Source organism: Urocitellus parryii, chromosome 6 (assembly GCF_045843805.1).
Source record: "Urocitellus parryii isolate mUroPar1 chromosome 6, mUroPar1.hap1, whole genome shotgun sequence".
Lineage (NCBI taxonomy): Eukaryota > Metazoa > Chordata > Mammalia > Rodentia > Sciuridae > Urocitellus > Urocitellus parryii.
Genome location: NC_135536.1, coordinates 32,210,643 through 32,226,312, shown reverse-complemented (window position 1 = coordinate 32,226,312; position 15,670 = coordinate 32,210,643). Strand labels below are relative to the sequence as shown.

Sequence of the window (15,670 nt, the reverse complement as noted above, 5' to 3'; positions counted from 1 at the left end):
AGGAAATACAATTTCTCACTGATGTGGCCCCTGGATTTTGGTGCAGCCTCAGAGGCCACATAACCATTGTGTCTCTCACAGCACACACATAAGAGGCAGAGTCCTGCACCTGGAGCTCACTCAGAAGAAGGTAACTGTGCCCATCAGACCGACTCAGGAATGTAGAAAAACGGCCTCTCCTCTCCACACCATCCAGAACATTGTAAGAGAGAAACATGGGTGCTCCGCCCTCACGTTGCTGGTACCAGGACAGCCCGTTGAACCCAGATGTCTGGTACGTGCAGTTGACCTGGATGAAGGCTCCTTCCACAGCGTTCAACTCAGTGGGCTGCTCGACACTTTGTCCTGCAGCACCTGTGAGGGGAACCAAGACTGTTACCAGGACAGCACTCCTGGAAGCCACGTGGTTATCAAAAACCGGTGCTTCCCTGTGGTCACAGAAAAGCTGCCACTGACAAGGGAATTGCTTGGATAGAAACAGTAAAAGAATTAGCAACAGCAATAGTTATTATTAAATATTCCATAATAATTGGAATATCCTCATAAGTCTAGAGGGAAAGATTCTTTGTTACGAAAGTTAGAAGTTGCAATCATTTAACTGGAAGAAAATTACTTGAAAACTGCCAGCTGTGTTTGCTCTTAAGTTCAGGCTTACCTCCCACCAGCAGGGAAACATGAAAAAGGAAAATTCCCCACATCGGCTGCAGGACACCACCAGCCTGGCACAGCCTCCTGGCAGCTGCAGAAGACAAACCCTCTCTGTGAGAGAGGGAGGGAAGCTCCACCTGGTGAAGCCCAGAGGGACACAGGGGAGGAGCTGCTTACCTGAGGGGTGGCTTCAAGCTTCCTCCACAGGAGCAGCTGTGGGGTCCTGCAGGATTCTCTTCCCATGAACATTTCCAACTGCCCAACCCATGGGTTTTAATCCAAGTGATTCTGGTGAAGATTAAAAAACAGAATTGCATATAAAGAACAGAGAAGACAAATGGGAACATAAAGCAAAGGTAGAAATAGTCGATTTTCTCATACTAAGTGTTTCTTTTCCAAAAACAGGAGAAAGTAAAAACAGAGGTGCAGTGGTAGTGGGTTTTGAACATACTGTGTATGTTTGTGGTGGTGTTCTTGTTATCATAATCATTATTTGTGACAGTAGGAAAGAGTTGGAAAGGTTTTCAACTGTCTAATTTTATCTCCAAACAGAAGATCAGATACTAATTAAAGGTCAAAAGAAAAAATATATATGTACATGTATATGTATCCATATGTATATATATATATGTGTGTGTATATATATACACACATGTATATGTATATATGTATGACTATAGAGAAAGAAATGGAGAATATTAGTTACTTTGGAGGGTTGAATTAAAAGAATGGTGAAAATATTAACCTTTTCTTGCACATCTCTGTTTTGTTTGACTTGAAATGTTTTCATGGCTTTTTGAGTGAACAAAATGGCAGCCCCCGTGCCTGGGAGGTTGTCTTGCTTATCCAAAGCTTTGGGATGGTGGTCTCCGCAGTCACTCTTGATGACTCAGTCTACAGCTGTAGTTCCAGTAAGAACTAAAAAACGTTTCCCACCTCCTGCTTATGAACCCAAATACAAAACAGAAAAGGAGTTTATAGCATATGCCCGGAAAGCAGGATTGGTTATTCCCCCCAAAACGTTTGGATTGGCCCATACATGTGGCCTGTACAGCTGGTATCTTTGATGCTTATGTTCCTCCTGAGGGTGAGGCTCGAATGTCATCTCTTTCAAAGGAAGGACTGAAACAGAGAACTGAGCGATTGAAGAAAAATGCAGCATCACAATTGTCAATCCGGAAGATAAAAGAATTTGATGCTAATTTTAAAACAAAGGACTTCCCTGAAAAAGCTAAGGATATTTTCATAGAAGCTCACCTTTGTCTAAACAACTCAGACCATGACCGGCTTCACACTTTGGTAACTGAACAGTGTTTTCCGGATATGGTCTGGGACATCGAGTATAAGACTGTCCGCTGGGGCTTCATGGAATCTTTAGAGCCGGCCCAGGTGGTGCAGGTTCGCTGCTCGAGTTTGGTGAACCAGAGCAACATGTGTGGCCAGGTTACTGTCTGCATGCACACACAGCAGACTCTAGCCATCTATGATCGGTTTGGGCGGTTGATGTATAGACAAGAAGATGTGCCCAAGGATGTCTTGGAGTATATTGTGTTTGAAAAACACCTGCTGAACCCCTATGGGAGCTGGAGAATGCATGGCAAGATTGTTCCCCCATGGGCGCCCCCTAAGCAGCCCAACCTTAAGATGGTGATGATTCCTGGCCCCCAGCTGGAACCTTTGGAAAAATGTGAAGAGGCACAAAGAGAGGACCATAAGTCTCAGCTAGCCTCACGACAAAAATGACTCTTGGGGTAAAGCACTGGTGATGATGATGCTGGACGCTGTGAAGTCATCCATCTCTTTCAGACCACCCCTGTTTCCTCCTGCCTTGCTTGGATCTTTTGAGCAGATTCATCCTTACAACCATGTCTGATGGCTGGGCCCAGGTCATTGGCTAGTATGCATAGCCATGGACCCTTTTTCTTTTTAAAATCATATGTCTAGTTTCTGAGTCTAGATGAAAGACAATATGTTTCACTGAACAAACATCTGATACTTTTTTTCACAGCAGAGACTATGGGAGCTAATAGGCAACATTCTTTTGTAATCACTGGGTAGAGATCAGAGTTTGAAATAAAATACTATCAAAGTGTTGGACAAAAAAAAAACAAAAAAAGAAATGTTTTCATGCACTAAAATGAAAACATGAAAGAAAAAAAAGGAAGAGAAGAATGAGGAAGGCAGAAAAAAGATGGGAGGGAAGAGAGAAGGAACTGTATATTTCAAAGTATTTTTCAAATATTACAAATTGAAGTTAACTCTCTCTGAAATATAGTTTTCCAAAATTAGTGGATGCTAACATATGGTATCTTGACTAAAATAATTTGTACCTCTAATGAATTCTCTGGATTTATTTCTATTAACTTCAACTTGGAGAACATAAGGTTTTAATAAGGATGTTACTGCCATCTTGTGGCAAGGTGCAGCATTGCAACTTTACACACACACACACACACACACACACACACACACACACACACACATTTTTATTCCTTAGTAATGAATTAAGAACTTGAGAGGACTGGGTTATAGTTCAATGGTAGAGCACTTGACTAGAATAGTGGAAAACTATAGGTTAAATTCCCACCACCAAAAAAAATACAAAAAAAAAAAAAAGAACCTTAAGGCTGGAAGCCATGGTGCATGCCTGTAATCTAGGTGACTCCAGAGACTGAGGCAGGAGGATCTCAATTTGAGTCCAGCAACTTAGTGAGACTGTCTCAAAGTAAAAAACAAAAAGAGCTAAGGATGTAGCTCAGTGGTAGAGTGCCCCAGGGTTCAATCCCTAGTATCAAAAAAATAAATAAATAAAATTTTAAAGGAACTTTAGAAATCACCCAATCTGCCGGGTCCCAAGTGCTCAGGATGGATCACTAGTTCAAAGCCAGCCTCAGCAAAAGCAAGGCACTAAGCAACTCAGTGAGACTCTGTCAAAATAGGGCTGGGGATGTGGCTCAGTGGCCGAGTGCCCCTGAGTTCAATCCCAACCAAAAAAAAAGAAGAAGAAAGAAAGAAATCATCCAGTCTTTCTCCAGTTCCATCATCTTACAGTGAAGGTTCCAGAAGCTTATATCACACTCCATGTTCTCATTCTTCACTTGTAGCCAAATTTCCAATATTCCTTAGGTAACAATAACTTTTGTAAAATAACTGGCTCTCCACCCTGGCATGTACTATCCGTACCACAGCATGCTTATGAGACTCAATTTGATATCAAATATACTCCAGGTAACTCAAAGGTGAAGCCACAGTTGTTATTGCTGGTGCTGTTGTTGTTTTATACCCACAGCATTTAGTATGTATGGCAGTTTCCCCTGTTAATTCATTCAGAAGTATATATTAAGCCAGACTTGGGAGCCTGAGGCAGGAGAACCCCAAGTTCAAGGCCAGCCTGATAAATTTAATAAGACCCTCAGCAACTTACGAAGACACTGTTGAAATAATTTTAAAAAAGTGTCTATCAAGGACATACTATGGGGCTGGGGATATAGTTCAGTTGGTAGAGTACTTGTCTTGTGTGTACAAAGCCCTGTACACTACTATGGCCAGGCATGGTGGCACATGCCTATAATCCCAGCCGCTTCGGAGGCCAAGACAGGAGGATCACAAAATCCAGCCTCAACAACTTAGTGAGACCCTAAGCAATTCAGTGAGACCCTGTCTCTAAATAAAATACCAAAAAAGGGCTTGGGATGTGGCTCAGCGATTGAGAGCCCCTGGATTCAATCCCCAGTACCAAAAGAAGAAAGGAAAAAGAAAAGAACCTACTATGTGCAAAACCCTGCACCAGTAGTATTTGGGATTCTAGAGAGAGGAGGAAAACCCCCACCTCTCATGGAGCTACATTCTAGAAAAGGAAGGCAAACAATAAGCCAACAAGTAAATATAGTATGTCAGATGGTGTTAAGTACTATTAAGAGAAATAAAATAGAAAAGAGGGACCATTGAGAGAGACCTCATATGAATAGAAACCTGAAGGAGATAGCAGAGAAATCTCCATGAGCATGTGGGGAGGATGAATAGAGACCTTATAAAACCTTTAAGAAATTCAAGGTCTTTCAAATCTATACTGATTCATACCCCACAGCCCCATTTCCAGTGATCAACTAGAAATGTTGTGTGCTCTCTCTCAAAACAAAATAATGAGGATTTGGGGAGGGAAGGTCCCATCAGGGAAATACTTTGGAGTGGGATTTCCCTTGAGGTTAAAATTTTTCTTCAACTCTCTTGGCAGTGTTTTTTTTTTTTTTTTCTTAATCAGAGCTATAAAGAAAGCAGCTGATGAAAACAGGCAAAATATGACTCAAGAAATATAGACGTGACACTGGTCAAATAGTCGTGAAAGGCAGGTGCTCTGAGATTCTGAATACTTGGTTTGCCTGACTGGATTTCTAAAAACTGCTAAAGGCTTTCCAGAACAGACTTGGGAGCCCCGTGCAATAGTCTAGACTGAACCTCCTAGGACATCTCTCCCTCTGCAGGACGGTTCCACTCCAGGACTGCCAGACTCCTCCACAGTTCTGCAACTCTGTGCATGTGAGTCTACAAGGGTGGAAAGCAATGTGAAAACATGCTCCATTCAAGATAGGCCCACAAACTAATTTTGGAGCTTAAAGATTCTCTGTTGTATTGTCCAAGTAAGTGTTCATTTAATCAGTCTCTTTTCTCCATCTTCTTCCTCAACTCTTACCCAAAGGAATTAAGTTCCTTCTTCACTGATAAGGAATTTCTTTTGTGTTGAAATGAAATAAAAAAATCTTTACATTATTTTCTTTTGTTTTTTTCCTTTTTATCAGGGAACAATAAAGGACAGAGTTGGTCAACCATAAAATCAGAGAGAATATGAGGAGATTCTTTGTTGTGAAAACGCAAAAGCCAGATTTACAACCTTCCCTTTCTCCTGTGAAGAGGACATGAGTACCTTTCCTAAAGCAAATTCATTTTTGTTTAATCTTTAATAAAGAACTAGAATCTATTTTGTGGATTAGATAAAAATCTGTCTAAACCACCACCAACACCACCACCCTTTTTTTTTTTTTTTTTTTTGGTACTGTGATTGAAGCCTAGAACTGTTTTTATTTTTAATTTTGAGACTGAGTCATACTCACATTGTCCTTGAACTTGAAATCCTCCTGCCTCAGCCTCCAGAATCACTAGGATTACAGGTGTGGGCCATCTCACCCGGCTAAGCCATCCCAAATTCTATGCATATCCTCTACTCTGCCCTAGCTGTACCAGGATGTATAACTGCGAATGAATGGTAACATCAGGAAAATCTTTACAGAAACAGATATTGATTGAGTCTTATCCCAAGGATAAATCAGAGTCTTTTGATTCCAGCATGTCCAACACATCACTGAACCAATCTTTGTTCCTCATCTTCACAATTTCATAACTATTTCCTAGTAGCACAGATCCTGAAGGTCACTGTGGAAATCCAAACAAAGTTTCAAATTGCTGGATAAAGGCTTGCCTTCCTCTGAGCCTCTCCAAATGGAAATGCACTTCAGGAGAAGTGTTCACATCAAATGAGCTTGAACTGGGGCAGAGGCACATAGAAAACAGCTCATACTATGAGCCCATAATGACAAAGAGGTCCCTGGAAGGTGTCCTGGTCCCTCCCTGTCTTTCCCTTCTCAATCGCATCCCCCACACCCTCTCCCTAGGGTTTCCAGGATAATTATCTTTTTTTAAATGCCCTATTTAGCCAGGCACAGTGTTGTACACCTGTAATCCCGTGACTCTAGAGGCTAAAGCAGAAGGATTACAAATTGAAAGCTAGCCTTAGCAATTTAGCAAGACCCTAAGCAACTTTTGAGACCCTCTCTCAAAATAAAAAGGGCTAGGGATGTGGCTCAGTGGTTAAACATTCCTAGGTTCAATCCCCAATACAAAATATATATATTCTCTAACTTTAGTGGGCTCCTATCTTCAGATTCTTTTTATAGTGAATTGTTTTTATGTGTTTCAGTTATTTGGAGTTATTTGGATTCTGACCATTTTGCAAATGATTTCAGCAACACTATATACAGTAAAACTTTGGGAATTTAAAAGTATTTAAATTTTAAAAAATTCTTTTTTTGTTGACAAAGGGTGCATTAACATTTCCTGTGGACCTTGAAGAGCCAGGTATATTTAGCATCATTATTGTTATTAGCTCTTAAATTTTAATACATGAGTTAAGCTATTTTAGAGAATAATAAAGACACAATTTACTTGGAGATAATTCTGATGACAATTAAATGCTTGAGTACATTAATAGTCACGTGTTATTTATAATTAAACCATTACAATTTTAATTGTTTTCTGAAAATACCCATTTAAATTACAAAGATACTTTATAGTTAAATGATAGATGAATGTATCTCAATCCCCACTGTGGAGGTAAAAACTTTATCAAATAAGCTACTTAACAAAAGTAATAAAATAAACATATTTCTTCCCTCTAGTTTCCCTGTCACCTGGTTCAGATACTTGAAAATCTTTAAAGTTCTTTAAATAGTCACTGTATGTACACTGAAATATATATATATTATATATATATATATATTATATATATATAAAATACACAAAACATCAAGTCATGTATTAATCAATGCTTTCATAATAAACAATAAAAACTCCTCTGTAATCTCATATTTTTGAAAATCAATCCCAAACCAATGGACCATATAAATCAATTAATAAATCTAAATGATATTCTGAAACAATCAAAAACCTGATTGGCCCTTTGAGTTTGTTATAATAAAACTAGACCCACATTTCATAATGCAAAGGACCATCCTTGCCCCAAAACACCCAGCCAGGTGGGTACAAGGGTTAGACAAACAAGATCAGCAGAAAACACTATATCAGATCAGTAGGATTTGGGAACATCCACTCAATCAGCCATTCAGTAATTCAGAAAATACTTATTTATCACATTTACTGTGATAGATGAGGTGATTAAAGGAGGAGATGAATAAGAAATTGGACAATGGCAATATAATACGAAGCATGCTCTGTACAAGCATGGTCCTCGGCAATCAGGAAAGGTTTCTTTAAGGTGAGGATCCCCAAACTGAACCCTGAAGGAAGAGTAAGGACTACCTAGTTGAAGGGAGCAGAAAAGGTAAGCAGGCACAGGTTCCAAGTTAGAACATACTTCTCTGACAGCCCTGGGAGTCCCATGCATCCCTAATACTAAGAAGGAATTGCAAGGGGTGAAATAGGGTAGAAAACAAGGACCACATAATGAATATCTGTGCATGTTCTGGTGATGAAATATGACTTTAACTGAGGAATATGGAAACATCCCAATAATGGCAATGGAGGAAGAAAGTAGATGCAGGGTGTGTGTTTCATACCCCTCTGCATCTACTTTAGCTTCCCTTCATTGAAATCCCTTTTGATTGAAATTTTTTGTCATCTCTTGTTATTTACATGTTCCTCTCTTCCTTGATCTGCCAAATCTTGCTTCTCAGGGTCTTTCAATGGACATGAGCTTCCATATGTCTAGGAAATTAACCAGTCTCTGGAAGTTTTCTCCTATAACATAAGCCTAAAAACCTAATGGTGACAACAACTTTTCTTCTTAAAAATGTGTTTACATAAGTCCATTCCTCTTCTCATTTCTAGGTGTTATTTATCTGATAAAGGTATCTTCTGTGACATTTCCCACGTCTGATTTCACCATTCATCTTAGCAGACTGCAGAAAAACATGAGAAGAAACAAAAACACATCACTGGACACCACAGTGACAGATTTCATTATCCTAGGCTTGCCTCATCCCCCAAATCTAAGAATCCTCCTCTTCCTGGTCTTCTTCATCATTTACATCCTGACCCAGCTGGGGAACCTGCTCATTCTGCTCACAGTGTGGGCTGACCCGAAGCTCCATGCACGTCCCATGTACATTCTTCTGGGAGTGCTCTCATTCCTGGACATGTGGCTCTCTTCCGTCATAGTTCCCCGAATTATTTTGGATTTTACTCCTGCTAGCAAGTCTATCCCATTTGGTGGCTGTGTGGCTCAGCTTTATTTCTTTCACTTCCTGGGCAGCACTCAGTGCTTCCTCTACACCTTGATGGCCTATGACAGATACCTGGCAATATGCCAGCCCCTGCGCTACCCACTGCTCATGAATGGCAGGTTATGCACCATCCTTGTGTCTGGAGCTTGGGTGGCTGGCTCCATCCATGGCTCTATACAGGTCACCTTGACCTTCCGCCTGCCCTACTGTGGGCCCAACCAGATAGATTATTTTATCTGTGACATCCCAGCAGTGTTGAGACTGGCCTGTGCTGACACCACTGTCAATGAACTTGTGACCTTTGTGGACATTGGGGTAGTGGCTGCCAGTTGCTTCATGCTGATCCTGCTCTCCTATGCCAACATAGTCCATGCCATCCTCAAGATTCGCACTGCTGATGGGAGGCGCCGGGCCTTCTCCACCTGTGGCTCCCACCTAACTGTGGTCACAGTCTACTATGTCCCCTGTATTTTCATCTACCTTCGGGCTGGCTCCAAGAGCCCCCTGGATGGAGCAGTGGCTGTGTTTTACACCGTGGTCACTCCATTACTGAACCCCCTCATCTACACCCTGAGGAACCAGGAAGTGAAGTCTGCTCTGAAGAGGATAACAGCAGGTCGAGGGACTGTGAATGAAAATAAGTAGCTACAGACTCAGGAACCACCATGTCACCATCACTACACTGTTTTCAGCTCTGCTGCATGTGACAAATGTTTAATAAACAGTTCATGACTTAAATTGAATTTACTTCTGATTGAAAGAAACTTAGGAACACTTTGGATCTGTAATCCTTTCATCACATGAAATTGTCTCAAATTGTTTTATATTATTTACTTAGAAATAAACTCATACATTACTTCTACCATCTCTGACTACCTTGTAAAATGAGAAAATGCCTATTAAAGGCCAAACAATAGAATGTATCAATGTCTTTGGAGGCATATTATACCAGAATATTTGAAGGAAAAAAAATAGTGTAATGCCACTCAATTCTCTTTTTTTATTCTTTTTGTCCTTAAGCCTAGACCCATGTTTCTTTGCTTGCCCATGGTTTGAATATTCCGAAGCACTTGAACTTGAAAATTCTGGATCATTTACGTTTTCTTCCTGTCCCTCCCCTCCCTATGAGCTAACATCAAATTCTGTCTCTTCTACCTTTAAAATGTCTCTCTTAATTCCTAACTAGTCTTTTGTCTTTTTCCCCTTCATTTACATCAAAATCAATACTATCCTTCTGAAACACAGAATCTCTGAAACACGAACTCTCCAGTGAATGAAGATTAAAGTCAGACTCCTTAACCTGGAGTTCAACATCCACTACAACCTGGATCCTACATGGCTTTTCTTCTAAGACATCTCCAGCCACCTTCACTGATTTATCGCCACTCCTTGAGTCTGCCCTGAGCTTGCTTGATGCTTTTTTGCTTCCTCTACATTGAATATACTTTTTTCCTCTCCCTATTGACCAAGTGAAGGTTTTTAATTCCTTTGGGTCCATATCAAACACTTTCCCATTAATCTTACCAGACAAGACTTAGCTCCTCTTCCTTTGTGTTGCCATAGCTCTTTATTATAATCCTTGTCACAGCCTCTCATGAATCACAATTAAGAATTCTTCTCTCTTTCCACCCCAGTAGATTCTTACAGGTCATATAGTATTCATCATGTTTGTGTCTGCTCCACCTCTCTAAAAACTAGGAAGAGATATAGAAATCAGTGTTTATTGCTGAATTGAAACAGCACTGGGAATGTTCCCTAAAATGCATTATAAACAAAATAAAGACATTTTTTCAGTTATCCCTGTTACCTGTCTTGGTCACACCATAACATTCAAAAGAAACTGGAAGATTCAAGAACATGTCAGTCTAAGAGCAAATATGGACAGTTCCCCTGTGAATAATAAAAACATGGTAAAAGCATTTTTTTTAATTTGCTGATGTATTTTTCACTTCTTTGGACATGTGGTGTCATGTTGGCCCATTTTAATCATGAAATGAAAACAAAGAGGCTTGGGATATAGCTTAATGGTAGACATGTGGTTAGCAGATGCAAGGCCTTGGGTACCACCCCCAGTACCACCAAAAAAAGGAAGGAAAAAAGGAAGGAAGGAAGGAAGGAAGGAAGGAAGGAAGGAAGGAAGATTAAAATATGGAAAGACTTGAAATTAACAAAATTCAAAAATATATCAATATAAGAATCACATTATGCTATAAAAGTAATATAATATATATATTATATAAATTATATTATATATATAATATATAATATATATATATTATATAAATTATATTATATATATAATATATAATATGGGGCTGGGATTGTGGCTCAGCTGTAGAGCGCTCACCTAGCACCTGTGGGACCCGGGTTTGATTCTCAGCAACACATAAAAATAAAGGCATTGTGTTGTGTTCATCTATACCTAAAAAATAAATATTAAAAAAGTAATAATATTAGGAAGAATGCATACTATTGGAGAAGATAAGCAAAGCAATACAGTATCCACAATAATTTGCTAAGCTTGAAACAGCTAAGTCATTGAAAATCGCCAAGTGGACATTTGGAAATTATCATTTTAAATGGAACCTCAAAGACATTGACAGGTCAGACCTTTCATGAGTCTCTTAGGCCAGTCTGCCATATTGATGTGAGAAAAGATAAGATATTGAGATAATATGTAAGTTAATCCACAAAATGTAACTCCTCAGGGTTATACACGTGAATGCCAAGTTCATCAGTTAAAAAAAAAAAAAAACTGATCCTGATGTTGTGTAACAGAGCTGTTAGTAAGAATTCATCTACTTCCACATGAAGAAAGGTACAAGTTAAACTATGAAACCAACTCAAATTCTGAAACAATGTAAACAAAAACCAGGCTGCCCCTGAGCTATGTCTGTTTGCTATCATAAAACCTGGAAACCTGGGGCCCTTCATTTCAACAGTATGGTTCCTGAGATCTACTCCCACCTCCTCTTCCACAACCCCCTCCTTCTTCATCCTTTATTCCATCCACTTTAGGATAATTCCATTTCATCTAAAGGAGCTCATTAAACCAATTAGTAATAAATATGAAAGATTAGTGGTTCATTTAATTTCCCATGGTATTTGGCCATCAATTTAGATGGTCAGTCAAAGAGGATTTTACTTCAGTAACTTCGAGTTTTAATGAGTTAACTCAGCTACCTGGTGAACTATTCAGTTTATCTGTCCACTTTAGAAAAGAAAGAGTACTTTTTGTTTTCAGTACTGAGAATTGAACCCAGAGCCTCACATATGCTAGGCAAGTGCTCTGCCAGTGAGCTACATCTTCTGCCCTGTTAACAGAATCTTGATTCTGCCATCAACTAGTTATGTGTCCTTGGTCACACAGCTGAACCCTGGTTGCTTTATACATAAAATAGATTCAATAAGATCTACTTAACAATATTTTTAAGAGCATTGAATGAAATAGCTGCTGTAAAGTTCTTAAAACATGATAGACATTTAGTAAATGATTGCTAAAATCATTATTCTCATTATCATTATTGAGAATTTAAAGGAGGATCTGTGTTAAGAGATTGTAATAGGGGCTGGGGATGTGGCTCAAGCGGTAGTGCGCTCGCCTGGCATGCTTGTGGCCCGGGTTCGATCCTCAGCACCACATACCAACAAAGATGTTGTGTCTGCCAAAAGCTAAAAAATGAATATTAAAAAAATTCTCTCTCTCTCTCTCTCTGTCTCTCTCTCTCTTAAAAAAAAGAGATTGTAATAAAGTGTGGACACAGGAAATATTTTGTGATGAAGAGCCCACCATTTCCTCCAGAGGAGGGAGTGAAATACCAGAGGATGAGTAACTGTTCTGCTCACAGCCCGGTTGTACTAAGGCAATGGGATAAGTTGCTGAGAGACCAAAAAAGACAGCCAGAGATGGCATGTGAGTCATAGGTTTATTGAAAATTACTGTGGGGAAGGTCCAGTAGCAACAGGCTGGAGAGAAAGCACTCTGTCCCTCATGGTGCTTCATCCAATTGGTGGCTGGCTGGATGAGCACTTATCCTCTACACAGTGTCTGTTCCACACCAGTTACCTCAGAGAGTGGGGTTTTATAATTTAGGTTTGCTTTGTGCCATTGTATGAGCAGTATTCCAAGGAACTTAATGAACATGCAAGATAGCACTTCTTGCCCAGTTTTCAGTGCAAAAGAGAAAAAAATCAGTGACTTTCAAGATAATCCTACCTGGACACTCTGGTACAGGCCTGCTTACTTTGTTCTCGAGCTTGCTAGGTGCTTAGGAATGGAAAGTGTTGTTTCAGTGCTTAGGAATGGAAAGTATCTGACTGTCCTTTTTTTCCAAGAATGACACCATGATCAATAAATGAGACACATGGAGAGCTCATCATCAACAGTAATAGAACCACAGAGAGCCTTTGCTTGTTCACAGAGCACTAGGAGCATCTACTGATGCTGCTTCTGGAGACAGTGACCCAGCTCTAAGCAACTTCCAGTTCCTGGAATTTTGTAATCTCCCAAAAGACTGGCCTTAATTATCTGAGATCTTCAACACGTAGTTAAGAGCCTTCTATTCTTTTTTTAATATTTTTTTTAGTTGTAGATGGACACAATACCTTTGTTTTGTTTGTTTGTTTTATGTAGTGCCAGGGATCGAACCCAGTGCCTCACGCATGCTAAGCAAGCACTCTACCACTGAACCACTACACCAGCCGCCAAGTCTTCTGTTCTTTATATTCATATTTATCTCTCAGAGGGAAAAACCCTCATATTTAAGTATCCTTAATGCAGCTTTATTAAAATATCTACTAACCTGAGAAGACCAGCATGGCCTTGAGAAAGGATTTGTTCATTTGCAGATATTCTCCAAGGAACATAAAGGCAAAAAGTGTGAGAGAAAAAAAAAAAAGTCCTTGATGTTTCTTAGTTGCCCAATGATCTGACCATGAATTTCATATGCCTCAATTTTACTTGGACTCAATGTTTTTTCTTTCTTTCTTTCTTTCTTTTTTTTTCTTTTTGTACTGGGAATTGAACCCAGAAGCACTGAGATGCATCCCAAGCCCTTATATAAAATTTTATATTGAGACAGGGTCTTGCTAAATTGCTGACACTGGCCTCAAACTTGCAATCCTCTTTCCTCAGCCTCCAGAGGTTCCTGGACTATAAGTGTGCACCACCACACAGCCCATTTTTGTTTTCTAGAGAACAGCAAGTGAAAGGTATAAGAGAATCCTAGGATGAAAGAAAGGAATGCTGATGTTAGTAACCACCTGTCCCTCATCTGCCTCAGCATCCCAGACAGAACTCAGCCATTTTTGGTCCCTTGCACAATAAGCTCAGGTGATAGTCAACTCTGAGGTTTACTCTAATTTATCTTTTAAGACCATAATTTTCCAACTTCATTGCATTTACAATCATTTAGGAACCTTTTTTATTTAAATAGTAGTGCCCAGGTTCCACTACCCGAGGTTCTGATCTAATTGATCTGAGCTGGGACCTAGGTAAAAGAATTTTAAAAGGAAATTCTTTTTTAATATTTATTTTTAGTTGTAGTTGGACACAATATCCTTATTTTATTTATTTATTCTTATGTGGTGCTGAGGATCAAACCCAGGGCCTCGCACATGCTAGGCGAGCACTCTACTGCTGAGCCACAACCCCAGCCCTTTAAAAGGAGATTCTAATGTGAATTAGAAACAATTTCTTAAGAGTATCTGACAGGCCCCAGGAGAATCTCATTTTCCAAATTAAGTCTGGTTATCAAGGAGAACTTGATTAACTTTGCAAGTTAATCTACAACCTTAGAAGATCAGATTCCCAGATCCTTTGCAGTTCCCAACATAAATTATCTAGACTTTTAAGTGTAATCTTTTTTCTTCCAGTGCTGCCTATCAACAAATCACAAAATACTGGGCTCGGTGGCACACGCCTGTAATCCCAGTAGCTTGGAAGGCTGAAGCAGGAGGATCACGAGTTCAAAGCCAGCCTCAGCAACGGCGAGGCATTAAGCAACTCAGTGAGACCCTCTCTCTAAATAAAATACAAAATAAGGCTGGGGATGTGGCTCAGTGGTTGAGTACAGTCGATCCCCAGTATCCAAATAAATAAATAAGTCACAAAATGGACACAGGCCTCCCTTGATCAGTACTGATATCCAAACTAGGTGTCTATCTAGAAAAGAAAGCTTGGAATTCTTCCTAATCCCTCTGAAGTTCATAGGAAAATACAACAATAGAAACCAGGTGACACTTGATTACAGAATTGTTTTCTTTAACTTAGAGGCACTCAACCACTGAGCCACATCCCCAGCCCAATTTTGTATTTTATTTAGAGACACAGTCTCACTGAGTTGCTTAGCATCTCCCCATTGCTGAGGCTGGCTTTGAACTTGTGATCCTCCTGTCTCAGCATCCTCAGCCACTGGGATTGCAGGTGTGTGCCACTGCGCCCAGCTCTCCTGAGGTATTTATAAAACAGTGAAGAACACAACCCAGAGATGAAGTGTAGTTGCTATGGTTTTGATATTAGGTATGCCCCCAAAAGTTCATGTGTTAGGCAATGCAGGTAGGTTCGGAATTGTAATGATTTAGATTATAAGAGCTGCAACCTCATCAGTGGCTTAATCCATTTGATGGATTAATAATTTAAATCGACTGCCAGGTAGTAACTATAGGCAAATGGGGCATGGCTCAAGGAAGTAGGTCACTGGGGACGTGCCTTGGAATATGTCTTGTCCCTGTTTTCCTTCTCTGCTTTCCAGCTGCAAAGAGCTGAGGAGTCTTCTTCTGCCACACCTTTCCACCATGATGTTCTGCCATCATTTGGGTCCAGAGCAATGGTGCTAGCTGACCATGGACTGAACCTCTGAAACCACATTCCCCAAATAAACTTTCCCTCCTCTAAATTGTTCTTGTCAGATATTTTGGTCACAGTGACAAAAAGCTGAATAACACAGTAGTCTTCTTGAGAAGAACATTTCCACAATTGTTATTCTGGTTATTTTCCTGGGGAACTGGAA

At 39.8% G+C, this 15,670-nt stretch overlaps 1 protein-coding gene and 1 pseudogene across 1 annotated transcript; both read left to right on the top strand.

Moving 5' to 3' along the window:
* The first annotated feature begins 1,457 nt into the window (after positions 1-1,457).
* Positions 1,458-2,501, top strand: LOC113200683 (large ribosomal subunit protein mL45 pseudogene; annotated as a pseudogene).
* A 5,847-nt stretch (positions 2,502-8,348) lies between these two features.
* LOC113200703 (olfactory receptor 10G2) lies at positions 8,349-9,305 on the top strand. The gene has a single exon (XM_026414222.2). The coding sequence runs from the start codon at positions 8,349-8,351 to the stop codon at positions 9,303-9,305; it is 957 nt and encodes a 318-aa protein (XP_026270007.2).
* The last annotated feature ends 6,365 nt before the right edge of the window (positions 9,306-15,670 follow it).

Excerpts from the sequence above, each read along its gene's own strand:
- LOC113200703 (XM_026414222.2), top strand. The coding sequence starts at position 8,349 with ATGAGAAGAAACAAAAACACATCACTGGACACCACAGTGACAGATTTC.